The 18725-nt window shown below is 45.8% G+C and overlaps 1 protein-coding gene across 1 annotated transcript; it reads right to left on the bottom strand.

Moving 5' to 3' along the window:
* Positions 1–276: 276 nt before the first annotated feature.
* LOC126912616 (uncharacterized) lies at positions 277–12747 on the bottom strand. The gene is made up of 3 exons (XM_050705623.1): positions 12678–12747; positions 11045–12238; positions 277–332 (listed from the first exon to the last, which is right to left on the bottom strand). The coding sequence occupies exons 1-3, from the start codon at positions 12745–12747 to the stop codon at positions 277–279; spliced, it is 1320 nt and encodes a 439-aa protein (XP_050561580.1).
* Between the last annotated feature and the right edge of the window lie 5978 nt (positions 12748–18725).

Genomic DNA, 18725 nt, shown 5'->3' with positions numbered 1-18725 from the left:
TATTAAAATAAATTAATAAACACCAACCTACAGCTAAATAAAACACATGCGTAAATTTTACGCATGAGTATCTTTTCCGTACTACACAATATGATTATCTTTCTAGGGTTAAGTTACCTTGGCAACGTTTTACTCGAGTTGGGACTTTCTCATTAAGTAAGGCAGCTCGGTGTGACGTCACTGATAGTTACTACGTGATCATTCAAGTTGTGCGCGCGCGCAATATCATGTGACAACTTGGTGAATGGAACGTCCGTTGCATGGCCTTAGTTAAGGTCAGGAGATGAAGGTAGGATGTTGAGTTTTGTAATTTTTGTATTTTACCTCGTACGCTGGAAATTGTAAGCCCTCAATTAGTGAGTGAATGAATGAGTGAGTGAACTCACGGCACTTAATATATGTTAGGGGAAATTTAGTGTTTCCTGATAGAGATTATTAACTTTCCTGAAAGTGGGGGTAATGGCAAGAAACGTTGCAATAACATTAACATTTCCCAATGATTTATCTTAATAGTCAGCTAAATTAATATTGTATTTTAGACATTTAATTCCTTGATCGAATTGTGTAATTTGTAAAATTTCGAGTACGGTAGCTATGAGAACTGAAACTGCGTTTGGAAAAATACTCACACTCTATTACAATACGACCTATCCCTCATTAAACAAACACGTTTAATATGTTAATTAAAATAAAACATGATGATAAGTAAACTGAACATTGATCTTGCACAACGGGTAGGCAGTGGCCCGCAGCACGCGAGCGATAACGGGCTACGTCACGCTTTAAAAAAAAAGACACGAGGCGACTTGTCGAGCTGTATCTACCTACATACTTGTAAGTATATTATATGTTTATACGAGTGAATCATACTAACTGTTGCTATGTAGCCCAGAATTTGGGCTCGGTTAAGTTAACATGTGTATTGGAACACGTGGTTGCATGCAGTGCAATGTGCAAGTTGGGCAACCGATGAGATGAGTCAAATAAGTGCAACAAATAATGCAAACACAATTAACTTTTTCTTTCTGGAGCGTTAAACTGAGTCAAAGAGGTGATATTTTACTCTATAAGGTCTCCATTTCACCACATGTTTCAAAGTAGGTCTCATTGTAAGTAATTGGTAGTCTATTGTAAATTTGTAATACATTGGCCATGTTTAGGCCAGTTATTACTAAGAATTAAAACTAAACTATCAAATGGGTATAAACTAGGTTCTTCAAGGCTCGAGTGCATAGCTTGCTGATGTGCAGACGTGCTCCAACGTAGGCCGCATCATCACTTACCACCAGGCGAAATAGCGGCCACACATCGCCCCATCAAATATAAAAAAAAAATCTATCAAGAAGACTTCTTGCTCAGTCATTGCACCTGCTACCAGCCGGGCACCGGATACTCCTAATCCGGAGCTGCGGACAACCTAGCGGGTTTACCGGGGCTCCGGCTCGACGGGCAGGAGTAGGAACGGGGTGGTTTTTAGTCAGTAAGAGTCTGACACTCCCTCTCGCCTCGCCCAAGGCGGGAGAAGTCATTGGATGATTTTCCACCCTAAAAAAAAAAAAGCACCGGATACCGCTAGTCAAATAATGGAAAAATACGAAGTTATTACACTTCCTGAAGATATATGATATATCAGAACCGATACTAAAAATAACTGACAGATAAGAAATCATGTAGCAACAACCCTAAGCGACTTGGGACAAGGTCAACAAAAATCATACACATAATCATACATAATGTACTTCTTAACTATTCAGACATGTCTGAACATTAGGGTTGCCAGATGGCTGGGATTTCCTTGATTGTCCCGGAATGTTGTGTACTGTCCCGTTTTCAGTAATTTTACTTTGCTGTCCCGGAATGAAAAAAGTACTATTTTTACAATGGCTGCATAAGTCAAACCAAACGTAACATGCTCGCAAGTCGCGCTGCGTGAATTGCGGGGCGGGAAGGGTGGGTTCTAGGTACTATTTGATTCCTTCTTTTACTCAGATTCCGTTCGTGGTCCTAGAAATGTCTAGGAAATGATCAGCCTGAATCTGGCAGCCCTACTGAACGTAGAGGATGTAGTAAGATATAGTATACAGATACTGGTCCGTTCATGTCGAGACTTGTCTGTCAGTAACCCAGTATGCTAATAACATCACGTCACGTCATTGATAACGATGGACGTGACAACCCAATTACAACGACTATGCGCGACTACCAGACTGTTCAACAATTGATACTTTGTCAGGGAGAAAGTTTTACAGAAAAGTGAAAGTTGTAAAAAAGTTACCTTTAGACTTTGTACTTACTCTATATCCGTGTTGTAACAGGTTCCGTCTCAAATATTTATTTCCACATTAGTTAGCCTAATATAAAAAATGTCACTAAGAAAATGCTTGAATAGTCTAGAATGATATTCTGTTAGTCCTTATTTCAAGAGAATCAGCCAACAAAAATAATTACTTCACAATAAACCTTATAACCAAAAGCAATCAAGAATGACTCTTCAGTGTACTGTAATATCCAGTTAGTAGGTATGTTCCTATATGATAGTATTGAATCAGATAGATTGGCATTCTATTATTTCCAAATATAGAACTTTAATCTCTCTGATTCAATACACGCAACTTGTGATTTCCCATTATACCAAAAGCACATGTCCTTCTATGAACGCAAAGTTATGCAAGAAATCGTCATACATACATACATATACACCTGCCTACATATACATACATTACATTCATTCACCATTCCACACATCCGCCAAGAAGTCCGCAACCGCAACACCACTCAAACTGTCGTATTGTTACGTCAAAGGAAATTGGTGTAACAATTCTTAGAAACTACGGCAGATAAAAGTGTTCAAGGCAATCTAAATATAGTTGTTGCTGTAATTATTTATAGATACTGTGTTATCTATGTATTGTCGTCATCGTTTAATTAAGTCTGTGGGAGGGATGGTGAGGGCCAAGGGCGTCCCCAGATGAGGAACTATTGACAACTGCAAAGTTGGAGGTCTCTTATTCAAAATTATGAGTTATTTATTAGTCTTTTATACTACTTACTTATAGTCTACAAAAGCATAAAGGTTGTCTGATGGTAAACGGTTACCTTAGCTTTCGTACACAGGGACATCACGAAGTGCATTGCTATCGTTGTCTTGGATGTAAGAATGACTTTCTTAAAGAACTCTATAGGCAAAAACCGCCGTAGGAACTTCTAAGATTGTTTACAAGGGATATTTTTAACAAAATAGTAATAGAATCAAGTTCTAGGCAGATCTTTTCTTGAATCATGATTAAATATCTCTATCTATTAATCTCTTTCGGTTAAAAGTTCCTCGACTGCACATAACCTTAGAGTTGTTCACAAACATCCCGTGGGAGTGAGGGATCACCTCACATGATTACTAACATGTATTGTTCATTTCATCACATCACATGATGATGAATCAGTGTCTGCTGTTATAGCACGCGAGTATAACTGATACACCCCTCACATTTGTGTAATTATTTACATTAGCTCTAATAATCATCTACTTAGGGTCTCAAATTGTACGCGCAGCGTGGTGTGATTACCCTTTTTTTTTTTTTTTTTTGAGGGGGAAAATCATCCAATGACTTCTCCCGCCTTGGGCAAGGCGAGAGGGAGTGTCAGACTCTTACTGACTAAAAACCACCCCGTTCCTTCTCCTGCTTTTCGACCCGGAGCTCCGGTAAACCCGCTAGGTAGTCCGCAGCTCCGGATCAGGTATGATTACCTCACGGAAGATAAACGTTTTAAATTACCAAAATAAAGAAATTGTTTGGGTTTTATTTGCTCGTTTGATTGTGTATGTTTAAGAATTGTATTGTCTCCTCTTATTATATGTATGTTATTTTATGTAATTACCCCCAAAGTGGCCCAATTATCCTCTTTCCCAATCCCTGATTCCCCAACGACCCTTAAATTCCTAACCCCCAAAAGACCAGCAACGCACTTGTAAAGTCTCAGGTGTTTCGGGTGTCCATGGCGGCGATTGCTTACGCCCAGGTGATACGTTTGCTCGTTTACGAGCTTATATGTACTATAAAAAATATAGTAACATTGGCTATATGGTAATTATCTTTGTAGCTGTAATTTCAATATGGATACAATGATCCATATTGAACCAAGGATTCAATTCAATTAAACCCTACTATTGGTCAGTATATTTTCCAAATTTCAATAGCAGGAGCAGCACGTGAAGCATAACTGTCGATCATTGAACATGTGTAGCACAAACTCGCAAGTCACACACACACACAACCGCTATACAATCGAAACAGTCTAATTATAGCTATTAATAATCAACCAAAATACAGATAAACATATTCAATTACACTCCAAACATACATACATACATAGAGAACCATTTTCCTTATCTTTAGGTTAAACATTCGACCTGTCGGCGGCGCGTCGTAAGTAAAAATCGTCACATTTTCCAAGAACAACTTTCTCTAATGAAGTCCACGTCTGATGCAACGCTGTCTCTAGTCACATCAGGAGACAATAACGTATGTGTGGTGTGGATAGCTCGAGGTACTATGGTAATTGGTGACCTTGTTAACGGCCTTTTGGCGGTTAGTGGGACAAAAAACTGGGTACTTTGTATTGAGTAACTTTTGGTACTTTGGAACATAAAGGGATATTGAGTAGAGTTTGAAGATGTAGGTACGTTGTTTATGAGTGAAAGTTTTAACTTTTCTTTGGTCTTAAAGAAATTCGGTGCAATTATTTATATCACTACCGCTTCCTTGTGTGAACTGCTAAAGAGTGGAGTTCTTTACCGGAGTCTGTTTCCTAATGGGTATAACCTGGGTGTCTTCAAGGCCAGAGTGAATAGGTTGCTCATGGGCAGACGTGCTCCATCGTAGGCCGCATCATCACTTACCACAAGGCGAGATAGCGGCCAAACGACGACCCATCAAATGTATAAAAAAAAATCAATTATCCACTTTCATTAATTAAAGTAGTTAATTTGAAAATGCACAAACGCTTTACTCAACCCTAGACTCGAACCCAAAGTCAGCGTGCACAGCAGTTGAGCTTACAACCAATTAAACATTACACTTTCTTCAATTTCATTGACAACTTGTTCCGCAGATGATAATGGGGCTATCTTCCACCTTGAATGGACACAGTCACGCATGCGCACAACTGAGTAAACGGCACGCCGCCGCCACGTGCTCGACGAGGCCGTGCCCACCACCCAAACATAAACGACTTAACTTACATACCAGTTTAAACAAAAACTAACAGTAACTCTTAACTACTACGGTTGAAATTACAATACTCATACAAAGAAAGCTCTCGTGTACATCACTAACTGCAAATTTTAACTGTAACTACACACTTTAGAGTTGGTTTTTTGTTAACGGTGATGGGAGTTGTGACGTTTTATAATGGCAGTTATGTCAAGGAAGCGTTTGGTAGTATTTCATTCATGAAAGTGGAAGCGAGGTTTGTAGTAGTACGCGTAGTTTTCGTTGAGATAAAGTAATGATTAAATGGTAGATAAGAGGATGGGCTAGACGATGTTATCAATGCTTTAACTATACTTTGAGTATATGTATGTATAAGTTGGGATTAACTGCGTTGTAATGTATATATAAGTACTTTGCTTTGATCTTTGAGTCGCTAATTAGATTTGCATAGTATTAATTAACTATAGAGTTTTTTTTATAAATTATTTATTGTTCAAAAAATAAGACAATAGATATTATTAACGTGATATTTTTATGGTTTAAATTAAAAATAACAACTCTCTCTCTATCACTCCCTTCCGCTCTCTTCGCAATTTAAATTACAAACTACCGACATAAAATTACATACATTTTTAAACGTCGAATTATATTACCTAATAAGGTGCAATGACCTTATTCCCAAAATAATCAAAATGTCATTGACCTCATAACAGGACAGACATAGTCTAAAAAAACTCACCACAGATTATATATAACCTATCTTACTTTAAATATGCGTATCATATTATGTCCTCCTTTTACGAATATTTATGTTAATGGGCTCGCAATCGATCCTCTGTTTTGCATCAGCCGGCACTCGAATTCATGGCCATAACAATAGGTTATTTTGTAACTGTATTGCGTTACAGTTCATAATATATGCTGTAGAGTAACATGTGGTTTCAAGTGGTTGGGAGAAAGTGGTGATTAGAATTTTACTATTTACTCTAGTGTGACGTCACAGAGGTCAACTATCGTTAAGTGGATAAGCAGATATCTAAGTGCTCTGTGATTAGCCGATGCGGTTGAGCTTTAGCGTGATTGTGATTTATGATAGTATACAAACTATACAATACATAGGTATATGAAGTGTTTGAGTAAGTTTTATTATTGTAAAATGGTGTTTATAATTAACATATTATGATACATTTTTCCGGAGCTGCTGACTACCTAGCGGGTTTACCGTGGCTACGGCTCAAAAAGCAAGAAAAGGAATGGGGTAGTTTTACTCACTAAGAGTCTGACACTCCCTCACGCATCGCCCAAGGCGGGAGAAGACACTGGATGACTTTCCCCCACAAAAAAAAAATCATTTTTGGTATTAAGCGTGACGAGCCGTTAACTTAAATGAATAAGCAATATCTACAAATATGTATACCTTTTTTTTTTTTTTTTTTTTTTTTTTTTTTTTTTTTTTTTTTTTTTTTTTTTTTGGGTGGAAAATCATCCAATGACTTCTCCCGCCTTGGGCGAGGCGAGAGGGAGTGTCAGACTCTTACTGACTAAAAACCACCCCGTTCCTACTCCTGCCCGTCGAGCCGGAGCCCCGGTAAACCCGCTAGGTAGTCCGCAGCTCCGGATTAGGCATCAGCCCTACTGGGCCCCATCTGTGGTGGTCTGATGGCTCTTTGAGGCGCGCGCAGAACGCGACGCGCCGCACGCACGGGTCTGGTTCTGGTCGGGCGGCGAGCTACCCTTGCTCACCGTCCGCAGACCCGCACTTACGGTGGCCGGAGATCGTCGCGCGATCCCCGACGCCCGGAGTGTCTCTCGCGACGGCTGGGGCGTGAGGAGGTTCGTTCTCTCACGCGCCCCGCCTCCTCCTTAGCTAGCATGACTGCTTCGCAGAAGGAGGAGACAGCATCCCAGTCCCCCTCGCTCCGCACCATGGCTTGTATCAGTGCCGGACGCGAGAGGGCGCCGTCGCCGACCACATCCCTGAGGACACGGCGGTGCTCAGCCCACGCAGGGCAGACCGCAAGCGTATGTTCCACCGTGTCCTCCGGGCGGTCTTCGCAGTGATGACACCCGGGCGTTTCCTCCCGCCCAATCAGAAACAGGAACCTACCGAAGCTTCCATGTCCGGTAAGCACCTGCGTCAGGCGGTAGGTGAGGACGCCGTGGCGCCTCTCTAGCCACTCCTCAAAGAGGGGACTTACCGCTGCAATGACAGCGAGCCCAGCCCTTGGTTGCGACAGTCGCTGCTGCCATTCCGCCATGAGATCGCGCCGGAGCTCATCCCGCCACGCATTAATCTGGCGCGGCAGTGGAGTTTCGCCCCGGCGACGCGCGTCGGCGCGCAAACTAAAGACGCGCGCGAGCACCTTCGCCTCCAAATCCCACGGCGGGAGTCCGGCAAGGAGGTTGGCCGCCTCTCCGGAGATCGTGCGATATCCGCGGATCACTCGAATGGCCATGACCCTCTGGGACGTGAGCAGCGCCCGAGCTGGCCGCCGCATCAGGTTCGGCGCCCACACAGGGGCTCCGTAGAGGGCCATGGACCGCACGATCCCCGCGTACAACCTCCGGCAGGAGGCATTTGGCCCCCGAGGTTGGGCAGGAGCCGCTTAAGCGCAGCCCCCGTCCGTTCCAACTTAGGAGCCAAACGTCGGAAATGCTCCACGAAGTTCCATCGACTGTCGAGGACGAGTCCTAGGTACTTCATCGTCGTCTCGACGCCGATGGTAACCCCTCCTGCCGTTATTTGGGACCCATCCGGAGGTGGCGCGTTTCCGCGGCCATGAAAGCACATGGCCTCGGACTTGTGGAGCGCCACCTCGAGTCCCAATTGCCGGATCCTTGCAACGACCGTCGCAACCGCTCTCGCCATTAAATTGGCCGCCGCCTGGTGCGACCTCCCGTGCGCTAGCACCAGCGTGTCGTCGGCGTAGCAGACTACGCTGACACCGTTCGGGAGGTCGGTGCGCAGCACCCAGTCGTAACCGATGTTCCACAGGAGCGGCCCCAAAACCGAACCCTGTGGAACACCGCGCGACATCTCTCGCCGGTTCCACACACCTTGGTGACCGGGGTAGGTGACGAACCTATCCGTCAGGTAGGCCTCGATAACACGACGGAGATAGGTAGGCACCCGGTGGTACCGGAGTGCCTCCAGTATGGAGCTCCAGGGTAGGGAATTGAAAGCGTTGGCGATGTCCAGAGACACCGCCACAACGACCCCACCCCTGGACACTGCATTCCCCGTCGTGAGGTCTCTTACGCGCATGATGGCGTCCACCGTGGAGCGCCCTCTGCGGAAGCCGAACTGTCCATCCGCGAGGTCCGGCCCAAGTCCAGACAGGTGCGCGACGAGGCGGTTTGAAATGATCCTTTCGAAGACTTTTCCCACCTCGTCGAGCAGCACAATGGGCCGGTATGCGGATGGAGAGTCCGCAGGGCGCCCCGGCTTCTTCACGAGGACCAGTTTTCCCGTCTTCCACTGAAGTGGGAACTGGCCCCTCTCCAAGCATGCGCTGTAGAGACCTAATAATCGAGGCCCGAGAGCCTCTGAGGCCAGGACCCACGCCTTGCCATGCAGGCCATCGGGTCCTGGGGCGGTGTTCTTGGCGCCCATCCGGCGCACCGCCGCTCTCATTTCTGCCTCGGTCACCTCCGGAACGATGTCGTCGTCGTCGTCGCTGTGGCCCGCATTGGGCACCGCAGGGGGCGGAGTCATGGATGGAGGGGTGAAGCCCCTCCATAGTCGGGGGAACAAGGCGCCGACCACCTCTTCCACGATTTCTGGCCGGAGACTCTGAGTCAGCGGGGGAGCCCAGGTGCGGAGCTTATCGCGCACCATCCGATAGGGGCGCCCCCATGGATCTCTGTTCAGAGTCTCCAGCATCTCCCGGCGGGCTTCCTCTTTAGCCCGCCAAATCTCCGCTTTTAGGGCGGCCTTTGCCGCCTTGTACCCCTCGTACAACTCCGCCTCTCTTACCTCCGCGTCTGGAGGGCGGATACGGAGCCTGCGGTGCCTGGTGTACCGGCGTCGCGCAGTAACGCACGTACTGCGTAGAGCAGCCAACTCTTGCGACCACCAGTACACCTGGCGCTTGCGCTGACCTGGCCGGACCCGGGGCATCGCCACGTCACATATTTTGGACATGGCGTCCTGGAGCCATCTTGCTTCCTCATCGACGTCGGCAGGCCTGTCTGGTGGTATCACCCAATCCTGCACGATTGCGGCTTCCAGGAAAAGCTCCCGGTCCAGCTGTCTTAGCGCCCAACGCGGGCCACATGGGGCCTGTCTGACTGGCGGGTCCACGGAGTCGGCGGAGACGTTGAACCGGATGTACCGGTGGTCAGAAAACGTCTCCACCTCCTCCATAACGCGCCAGTCAACAACATGCGGTGACAGAGCGGGGCTGGCGAACGAGATATCCACCACCGACTCACCCTGCATCCGCACACACGTGGGGACAGAACCCCGGTTCAGGACGACTAGGCCTGTCTCCAGAGCCCAGTCTTCCACCATCCTACCCCGAACGTCGGTCAACCGGGAACCCCAAGCCAAGTTCTTGGCATTGAAGTCCCCGAGGACAAGCACGGGGAGGGAACGGAACCCGACGACGACGTCAACCAACTCCCTCAGGGAGTTGTGGAACTCGACGAGAGTTCGGTTCGGAGAGAAATACACGCCCACCACAGCGATCTCTCCGAACCGTGCTGCGACACAACCCCGGCCTCTCTGAGCGCTCTCGAGAGTCGGGGTACCGGCGGCGGCCGACGAGATGATGGTCACCGAGCCGTCCAAGTCCGCAACCCAGTGATCCCTGGGCGGGACGAAATACGGCTCGGAGACCACAGCGACATTTATTGACCACTGCGCCATGCTCTGGAGTAGAAGGTCCTGAGCGGCGGCGCAGTGGTTGATATTCGCCTGGAGGAGGCGGAATGGAGTCATTACTGACAATCCATCACGACCTCCTCCCTGGCGGCATTACGGTTGGCGGTGGCCGCGGCGGCGGTAGCAGTGGCGACTGCGGCGGCGGCGGTGGCGGAAACGACGGGGGCGGCGGAGGGCCTACCCTTACCCCTGGGTTTGGTAGGCGGGGAGCAGGCCTTGCTCCCGGCCCGGTGATTGGCCGGCTTGCCAGCCGCCGCACATGCGTCGCAGTGCAGCGGGGCGGTGCACGAGCCGGCCCTATGACCGGGCTGACCGCAGCGGAAGCAGCGGTCGCTGCGGTCAACCTCCGAGGTGCATTTAACGCTCACGTGGTGGCCCACGTGGCAGCGGTAGCACCTCAGAGGCCGGGCCTCGAGCAGCTTGACCTGCGCCGAGACCCACCCCACCAGGAGCCTTCTGCCCTCCTTAATCTTTTTGGCCGCTGTCACGGGGCAGCTTACCACCACCGTGCGCAGCCCCGAGTTGTCCGGACGGATGGTGCCTGCCTTGACCTGGTCAACAGGGCACCCTCCCGTCCTGGCGACAGCGGCCACCACTTCGTGCTCCGTCACGGAGTCGTCCAGGCCCAATATTCGTACGTCTAGGCACTTGATGGGCCTGGACACGCGGACCTCTTCCGCACCGAGACACGCCCTAATCCTTTCGGCTAGGGCGTCGGCGGAGGAGCCGCTGGCCGCGCCGGGGACCTCAAGTAGACGGGCTCCAGTTGCCGTCACCTTCATTGAGAACCCGTCAGGGGCCCCGAACTCCGCGGGAGTCACCGCCCCCTTCAATTTGGCGAGGACGTCGCCATACGTTACGCCCTTCTGGACCGCATCGGGCTGTAGCGTAATAACTACAGCCGCGGTCTTAGGGGCGAGAAGCAAGGCCGCAGCGCGCTTCTCCTTGCGCTGCTGCTGGCGCCGCAGCCGCTGCGCTTTCTTGCGGCGCTTCCTCGCCTCTTTGGCGACTTTCCTCGCCTCGCCAACTAATTGCCAGTCACCACTTGCCGGCAGGGTGGGCTCGCCTGTGACTGGGGCAGCTTGCTGAGCCGCTGCACCCCTCCTCCCTCTTCTGCGTCCTGTAGACGCATTTACTGCCTGCCCGCCAGCCGGAGCCTGCACCACTGGGGGAGCTGGGGCCGTTGCTGGAGGAGCCGCTCGTGGTCTTGCCACCGGTTGAGTAACGCGGCTAGTCCGACCAGAGGAGGTCAAGGGCCTGGCCGCAACGGCCGCATATGACCTCGAGGTCGCTGAGCTCGAGGCCGCTAGCGGGGGACGGAGGAGTTTGCTCTCCAGCACATTAAAACGTTGCTGGAAAGCAGCCATCTCCCTGCGCAGTAGCTCCACCAAATCAGGCTCCGTCGGAGGCTGAGGTTGACGTCCTCGGCAAACGGCAAGCTCAGCCTTAGTGGCCCGGAGCTCGGCCTCCAGCGCCGCATTGGAGGCAGACAAGCGCGTCAGCTCCCGCCGCATGTCGGACAGCTCCCGATGTACTTTTCCCGCCGAGGGAACTCTGCATACGTCAAAGGCCGCCGCCATAATTTCGGCCTCCACCGATCTCAGCTGAGCGGATCCGGCAGGCTGGGATTTCTTCCCAGCTATCTGGCGGAGTCCCTCCCTGACAGCTTGCCGAAGGGTCTCGGAGCCACGCTCACCATTCAAGCCCTCGGCATCCACAACCTCCATCACGGAGGAGTCCGAGTGGACGGCACTGATTAGGGCGCTACCCTCTGCGGCAGGACGCTCAGCCGGCTTGGACCGGGCAGTACCTGCCAACCTCTTGCCCTTCCCCCTGCCTCCACCCCGCGCGGCCGTGGGGATTTTAGGGGGGGCCGGAGCCTCCTGCGCGTTGGAGGATGAGGACAATCCCCGACCCTCCTCCGTCCTGGGGCGCTTGAAAGCCGCCCTTGTCTGGCGCTGTGAGCTGACGCTCGCGGCAAACACTGATGAGGAGTCGGACTCCGAGTCCGACGCCCTCCGACTTGGAACCCGTGTGTGGGACTTGCTGGATGAGTCCAGCGCCTCCCCACGGGTATCAGAGCCATTAAGGCTCTCTGCCACAACAACTGCAGGCGAGCTAAGCTCACCTGCCCTCTCCTCGTCTGGTGGTTTTGTACATTTAATTTTTTTCCCATATAGTTCCCACGAGTATGGGGGAAATATTCAGTCCACCCAGGCAGTGCCCCCTGTGCCTGGGTAAGTGTATATTTGTATCCCAACTGGGGGGTCCACCGGTCCCCCAGCTGGGGGTGCGCTCGAGACTGACACTACTCCTCAGCCACGCATACCCTCGCCGCGCACCAGAACTTGGTATTGGAGGAATTTTTTATAGAGGTTAACTTCCTCGCGGTCCGGGCGACCAAGCCAAGACCCTCGTCCCGTTCAGAGTCATAAAACATGACCATGACCTCTTCCCGGATTACGATATCAACGGTTGCAATCGAGGACAACTTGTGCCCCGATGCTGCTCGTTGGCAGGGTGAGTGCACAACGAGCACCGTCCTTGCCTCTCCGCCACGCTCTCTGCTAAGTCAGAGAGACGGGTGGAAAGACGCTCCCTCGGAGGCGCAGGCCATGTGCCAGCACAAAGCCTGCCGCCTTCGGAACCCATCTCGGATTCTTCCGCTCCGTCCAGAAGTTCGCTACAGGCAATAGTCACTCCAACCCTATCACCCCCGTTAGGGGGACTATTACCTGTACCCAGGGTGCACCGCGGGGAGGTCTTCTGGCACCGCACCCCACAAATATGTATACCTAAACCTCTTTTTGACTTCAAAATAAAAATGACATGACAATATTAAACCACAGGCGCCGTCTGAATATGCAAAACATAAGTCATCGCTTAAGCATTAACATCACAACTCGATTTACCTAGAATCAATATTGTCCAAAATTTCGAGAATTGACATTAGAAATAAAAGACCGAATATCGAAACGAGGGATTATCTTACATGTTATAAAAAAACAAAGCTTTTATAATAAATCACAACTTAGTATTTTCCTCAATGCTGTCAAAATTACAAGAATTGACTGACGACGTAACAACAAAAATCTTCAGATATTAGGAACTTAGGTACACGACACACGAGCTCAGGAAATCCGCATTACACATTACTCAAACACTTGATTTCAAAGTATACCACAGACGTCACAGTCGACATATTTAACCAAGTACTATCACAACGTCATAGAATTAACTATAAAACTTTAACCAGCCAATTTTCCTTTTAAAAACACCGCTAACGTCAGCAAAGGTTCTATTTAGCAAGACTAGTTAAAGTAATTACGAAAACGGTCAGTTTAACGCACACGATATAAATAAGTAACTCGTTTAACTGCGTCAAGTTAAAGTTAAACTCGTTTGAACATGTAACAGGATAACTGGAGGCTTTCGCAACTAGCTACTGTCGTAGCGTGGAGCGCATGCGTAAACGACAGGAATGTAGAGGAACCCAATTAAAGTTTATATGGATGTACGTCATTGGTACTACGATTTTCTGATATTTTGTATTTTCCTGTAAATAGGTAATGGTAGGTTGAAATACACTTTCGTACAGTACGCTTAAGGCTGTTTTCACCAAGCACTTCTTTAAAAAATACTTAGATTGACGCAGCACCTCAACTGAATCCTTACTTGTACTGTTGGGTTTCACTTATACAAAATGCCGTTAAATGTCACCTACATTAGATTCGGGGCTCCTTAAAATTAAGGAGAAGATCGGCATTAGCCACACAGCGTCAGTTTTATGTATGTAATAGGTTATTAACGAAAGCTACGAACACATGTTTTCATAATCGTCTTGACAACGTTATTCTTCAAAGAAGCATTTCTTAATACCTCAAATACTGGGTATATACCTAGGTATAAAAGACTTGGTGTGAACTATTATTTTTGTACATTTTATATCTTAGAACTTCATGCTGAAAATGCAAGGGCCTTTAATGATTCAAACAACAAATAAACTACTGAATAACAGTTGCAATTGCGCAAGAATATGACATGCATTACTTTACCTAGTACTTGCAGAAAAAAAAAAACAAAAAAAAATGTGAGTCACCTACTTATACCTAGTATTGTTTGGCGATGAGCTAACCACCACGCAACCGTATTAATATAGTTTGCTTAACTTCATGTCGGCAGCACCATCACCGAAAATGTCATAATATTATCATCTTCGATCAACTGAATGTTGATCCAAGATTGTCATGTACAAATATCGATAGCGAAGTATTAAGAGAGCCTTATAAAAAAACTTATACAGGTATTGACAAGTTTCCTATTGCACAAACTTGACTTCACGCTTACAGGTAAAACATGCAGCAAGAGAATTCATGTTATGTTTCCTGTAAAGTTATTAACATATAGGTACACAGATATCCTACTAGGCTATACACCTAGTCATGAATTGTCATATTTGTCATCATCTTTGACAATCCATTCACCAGAGAAATTGTAGAAGCTTTCTCTACATAAGAGGGCTTTTAATATTTTCCTCGCTAAGCGGGCGGGTTGAAGTTTACACTTTAAGATTTCCAGGTTTATCAGAGAGAGTGCTGTATTGCAGTTTCTGCTAAATGTGTCATCCTTTATTAATTAGTTCTTCCGAGATCCGACAGAAAAATAGAGTTGCAGTCATGACACCGATAACTGTGATGGATTACACTTCAAGAAAACATGAGACGTGAAAAATTCTATTATCATAAATTTTACATTTCCCGAGAAAATGCATCACTAAAGAAACACTTTCACCTAATGATGATTCATTAGGTGAAAGTGTTTCTTTAGTGTTAGTTAGTTAGGATGTTGGATTTTCTTAGCACATCAGTGCCAAGAAAATCCAGCATCCTAACTGACACTACAGTACAATGCAAACAAGATAATAATGCGTCAAACGTTTTACTGCAGACCGACAAACCAATCCTGTACTCACAAACATTCTTCGAAGACCGCAGCATAACAGTAACTCCCAAATATGGTGATGAGACGTAACATTACATTCTGATAACATGACACAACGCCGCCCAAGATAAACGTAACACTAATAACAACTACCACATGTACAATTATACAGTGACGAGCAAAAAAACTATGATTCATAGGATTTTGGTAACACTTAGGTACTACATGACGAAAATAAAAATGAGAATGGCATGACGTCGGCTGCGTGACTATCAATGACACGTGCTAATGACAGACGAAACTGATTTCATGATGTTAAGTGATACGATTGTAGTGGTTGAGTTGTTCACGGGATCTTGTATCAAAACATGGCACACCCATCGGGTTGATGGCAGGTTTCAGACACTTATCAAAAGTTTTCTTTTAAAATCTAATTTCGTTTACAGTTTTAATTGTTTTGTTGTGTGAGTAAGGTTACCGGTGGCCCAATTACCCCCTCTCAATCCCCGATACCCCGACAACCCTTTAATGCCTAACCCCTAAACGGCTAGCAACGCACGCCTCTGGTGTTTTGAGTGTCCATGGGCGGCGGCGATGGCTTACCATCAGGTGATGTATCTGCTCGTTTACCAGCTTATACCATAACAAAACAAAAAATATCGAGAAATAAAAGTTTAGTATTAATCACTATCTCTCTGTAGACTGACAGACTTTCAAATCCTGAAGAAATCATTAGACAGGGCTGCCTGACTGTTCTAAACTATAAAGCTTTGATATCTAGTTCTACGAGGCTAAAGGAATTCTCGGCTCGTAGCTTCGTAGAACTAGAAATCAAAGCTTTGTAGTTTATTATAGATTAGCAAACATCATCTACAAACCCGCAACAATTCATGACTTTACCCACGTCTCGAACCTGAGACGGAGACATTACACTTAGCACGTAGGTCAGAACACCACAGATAGGGCCCAGTAGGGCTGATGCCTGATCCGGAGCTGCAGACTACCTAGCGGGTTTACCGAGGATCCGAAGGGCAGCAGTAGAAATGAGGTGGTTTTTAGTCAGTAAGAGTCTGACATGATGATTTTAAAAAAATAAAGTAAAGCACATATGTCGTAGTTTTCTAGGTAATTAGAATTTACACAACGGTAAAATAGTTCTGAGAAGTGTGCGTGTCTCTGTGACGTGACCTTCGACCATTAGTTGGGCGCTAAAGGTAAACGTTCTTCAGCTCCGTGACTCAGTTCTGGGACTCGCCTTCTAAGTCTAATATAATATATTATCTTGCACTGAGTTCGTTAAGCTTTCGCCGAAGCTGAATCACGCGTCATAGACCAAAAAACTAGTTCACACTAGTCTTTCTTTTTATCTACGTACTTTATTTTGCCTATCCGGATAGCTAGAGTGCCGATACCCTTTTCGGTATGTGTATTATTCATGTTGTCACGTATACCATACATGTATCAATGCTACTGAGATATTTATCTGATTTATATCACAATGAGTAATTCCATAGTAAGATGTATATAAATTTCTTGTGTAATAAGACTGCAGTGGAAAATTGCTTCAGAGGTTCTGTTCCGTACGACTGTAAGAAGACACCAGAAATGTGCTATTACTCGGCTACGAAGAAAGCTATGTAATAGTAGTAATGTAATAGCACGCATCCATAGCTTTCCATATAAAAAAACATAGCTGAGCTGAGTCCGTTTCCGCATAACACAGTTGCAGTTGCAGTACAGTTTCAGTAGCACAGTTGCGTTTCCACAAAGCACCCTAAAGCTAAATGCACTCTAAAAACCTCATCGACCACATCAATATTAATGAGGCAAAGACAAACTAGTTACACAGTACGCACGACTCTACTACGCCATTTCGATTCCAAACGAAACTTTTTCCACAATCATCGTAATTGATTGATTGGTTTCTCGATTAAATCTGTATCCGATACATACGATATAGCTATCACATATCAAGTATCGAATCCGTGCCACAGAATGTCACAGACCTATTAAAAGAATATTGCGCGTCTTTTCAGTTCATTAATCTATGAGCAATGCTTCAATATCGTGGCATATTATCGCTATCTCTCCATCTCTGTGTAATCGGATTTCCCAAGGTGCTGAAGTGTCGGTACTTAGAAAGGAACTAATAGGATGCACTTCGGTTTTTTACTTTTTGACGATCGAATTCTTTAGAGGTTCATTTTTTATACAATGAGGTGGCAACGAGGGTAAGGCCCGCTTGATCGAGAGCAGTTATGGACATCTGAAAAGTCACTGATGACGCTGTTGTGTTACGGATGCTGTAAAATTGGGGTTTACTGAAATATTAATACTAAGGTATTTACTTACACATGAGATATGTTATCATTTCAGGTTCGTTTCTTTTCGTCATTCGTTTCTTTTGTTCACTTTTGTTAATAAATTGACCAAAAAATATTTATCATAACATAACAACATAATAACGTGTAAAAAGACGCGTGTTAATTATTATTTGATTTGCCTTATAGACATTTTGTAATACAGTAATTTTAGTAATAAACAATTGACAACGTAATGTTCTGAAAAAAAATATTTGTGACTCAGACCAAGTGAAAGAAAAAAATTGACAGAAAGCAGTCACATATAAGTATCTAACAATAGGTTAATGTGCCATAAAGTATAGTAAGTACAAAAACATAAAAATATGATAACCTACATTTACATTTATGCACCTACTTATAGCAAGGTAGACAAAACCGGTTATATTCGACTGAAACCAGGTTGCTTTTATTGAGAATTTACAACAACTAGATTTTACCGGTGTGATTCGATGAAAATGTGAAAAACCAGAAATAAAATTACATGAACGAACGAAAGATTAGCCAAGTCTAAACATGACTAATTGACTACGTACGAGATGAGATTCTCCATTGTTTTCAGTTTAGTTTTAATAGAATTTTTGTTTTAAATCATAGTTTTTGATACGTCTAGCAGCTAGACAATTATATAATTCATTTAACACGGTCTATAACTGATGGAAATATATATAATCTTACCTACCTATGTTTTTTACATATGTACTATGTACTAGTTATATAAGACGACCAGTACACACAGCTTCACTACATGTAACTTTCTTTATCAAGCACATTTAACTGCGCAGCATTTTGCTTCAACACCCAATCAAATGTCGGATAAAAAAACAAAACAAAAACATCAGCTCGAGATATAAATCCTTTGTAGTCACCGAGTAGAAATCAAACGTCACACTATCACAGAGATAACGCTTTGATTAATCAAAATTATCACACCTCATATAAATCTGATATAACACGGCAATCATATAATTATATCAAAGCATTACGTCGCGACTATGTCACTGATAGTTTGTGGCGTGTCAAGTGTTGTACTGTTATCAAGTTATCAGTCATTCATGTTACATTAGAGCTGTTCCGAAGTTATGTGTGAATCGTTTGATACCTTTGTCGGCTTTTCAGTGACGTATTGAGAGCAACTATTTGTTTAGTGTTTGTTATTAAGTTCCGTGTTAAAGTAGATTATGTATGATACGATAGATGTTCTATAACTTTTTAACACTATGACTTTTTTTTTGAAGAGGGAAAAGTCGTCCAATGGCTTCGCCCGCCTTGGGTTAAGCTAGAGGTAGTGTCCGACTCTTACCGGAGCCCCGGTAACCCGCCAGTCCG

The sequence above is a fragment of the Spodoptera frugiperda genome, chromosome 27 (genome assembly GCF_023101765.2).
Source record: "Spodoptera frugiperda isolate SF20-4 chromosome 27, AGI-APGP_CSIRO_Sfru_2.0, whole genome shotgun sequence".
Taxonomy (NCBI): Eukaryota; Metazoa; Arthropoda; class Insecta; order Lepidoptera; family Noctuidae; genus Spodoptera; species Spodoptera frugiperda.
Note: the sequence above shows the minus strand (reverse complement) of the source record. Positions and strands in the feature narration are given on the sequence as shown.

Excerpts from the sequence above, each read along its gene's own strand:
- LOC126912616 (XM_050705623.1), bottom strand. The coding sequence starts at position 12,747 with ATGGGTTCCGAAGGCGGCAGGCTTTGTGCTGGCACATGGCCTGCGCCT. Across the intron at positions 12,239-12,677 it reads GAGGGAGCGTCTTTCCACCC|ACGAGGAGAGGGCAGGTGAG; the intron begins GTCTCTCTGACT and ends CAAAACCACCAG. Across the intron at positions 333-11,044 it reads GCTGCGGCGCCAGCAGCAGC|CGTACGAGGTAAAATACAAA; the intron begins GCAAGGAGAAGC and ends TACAATTTCCAG.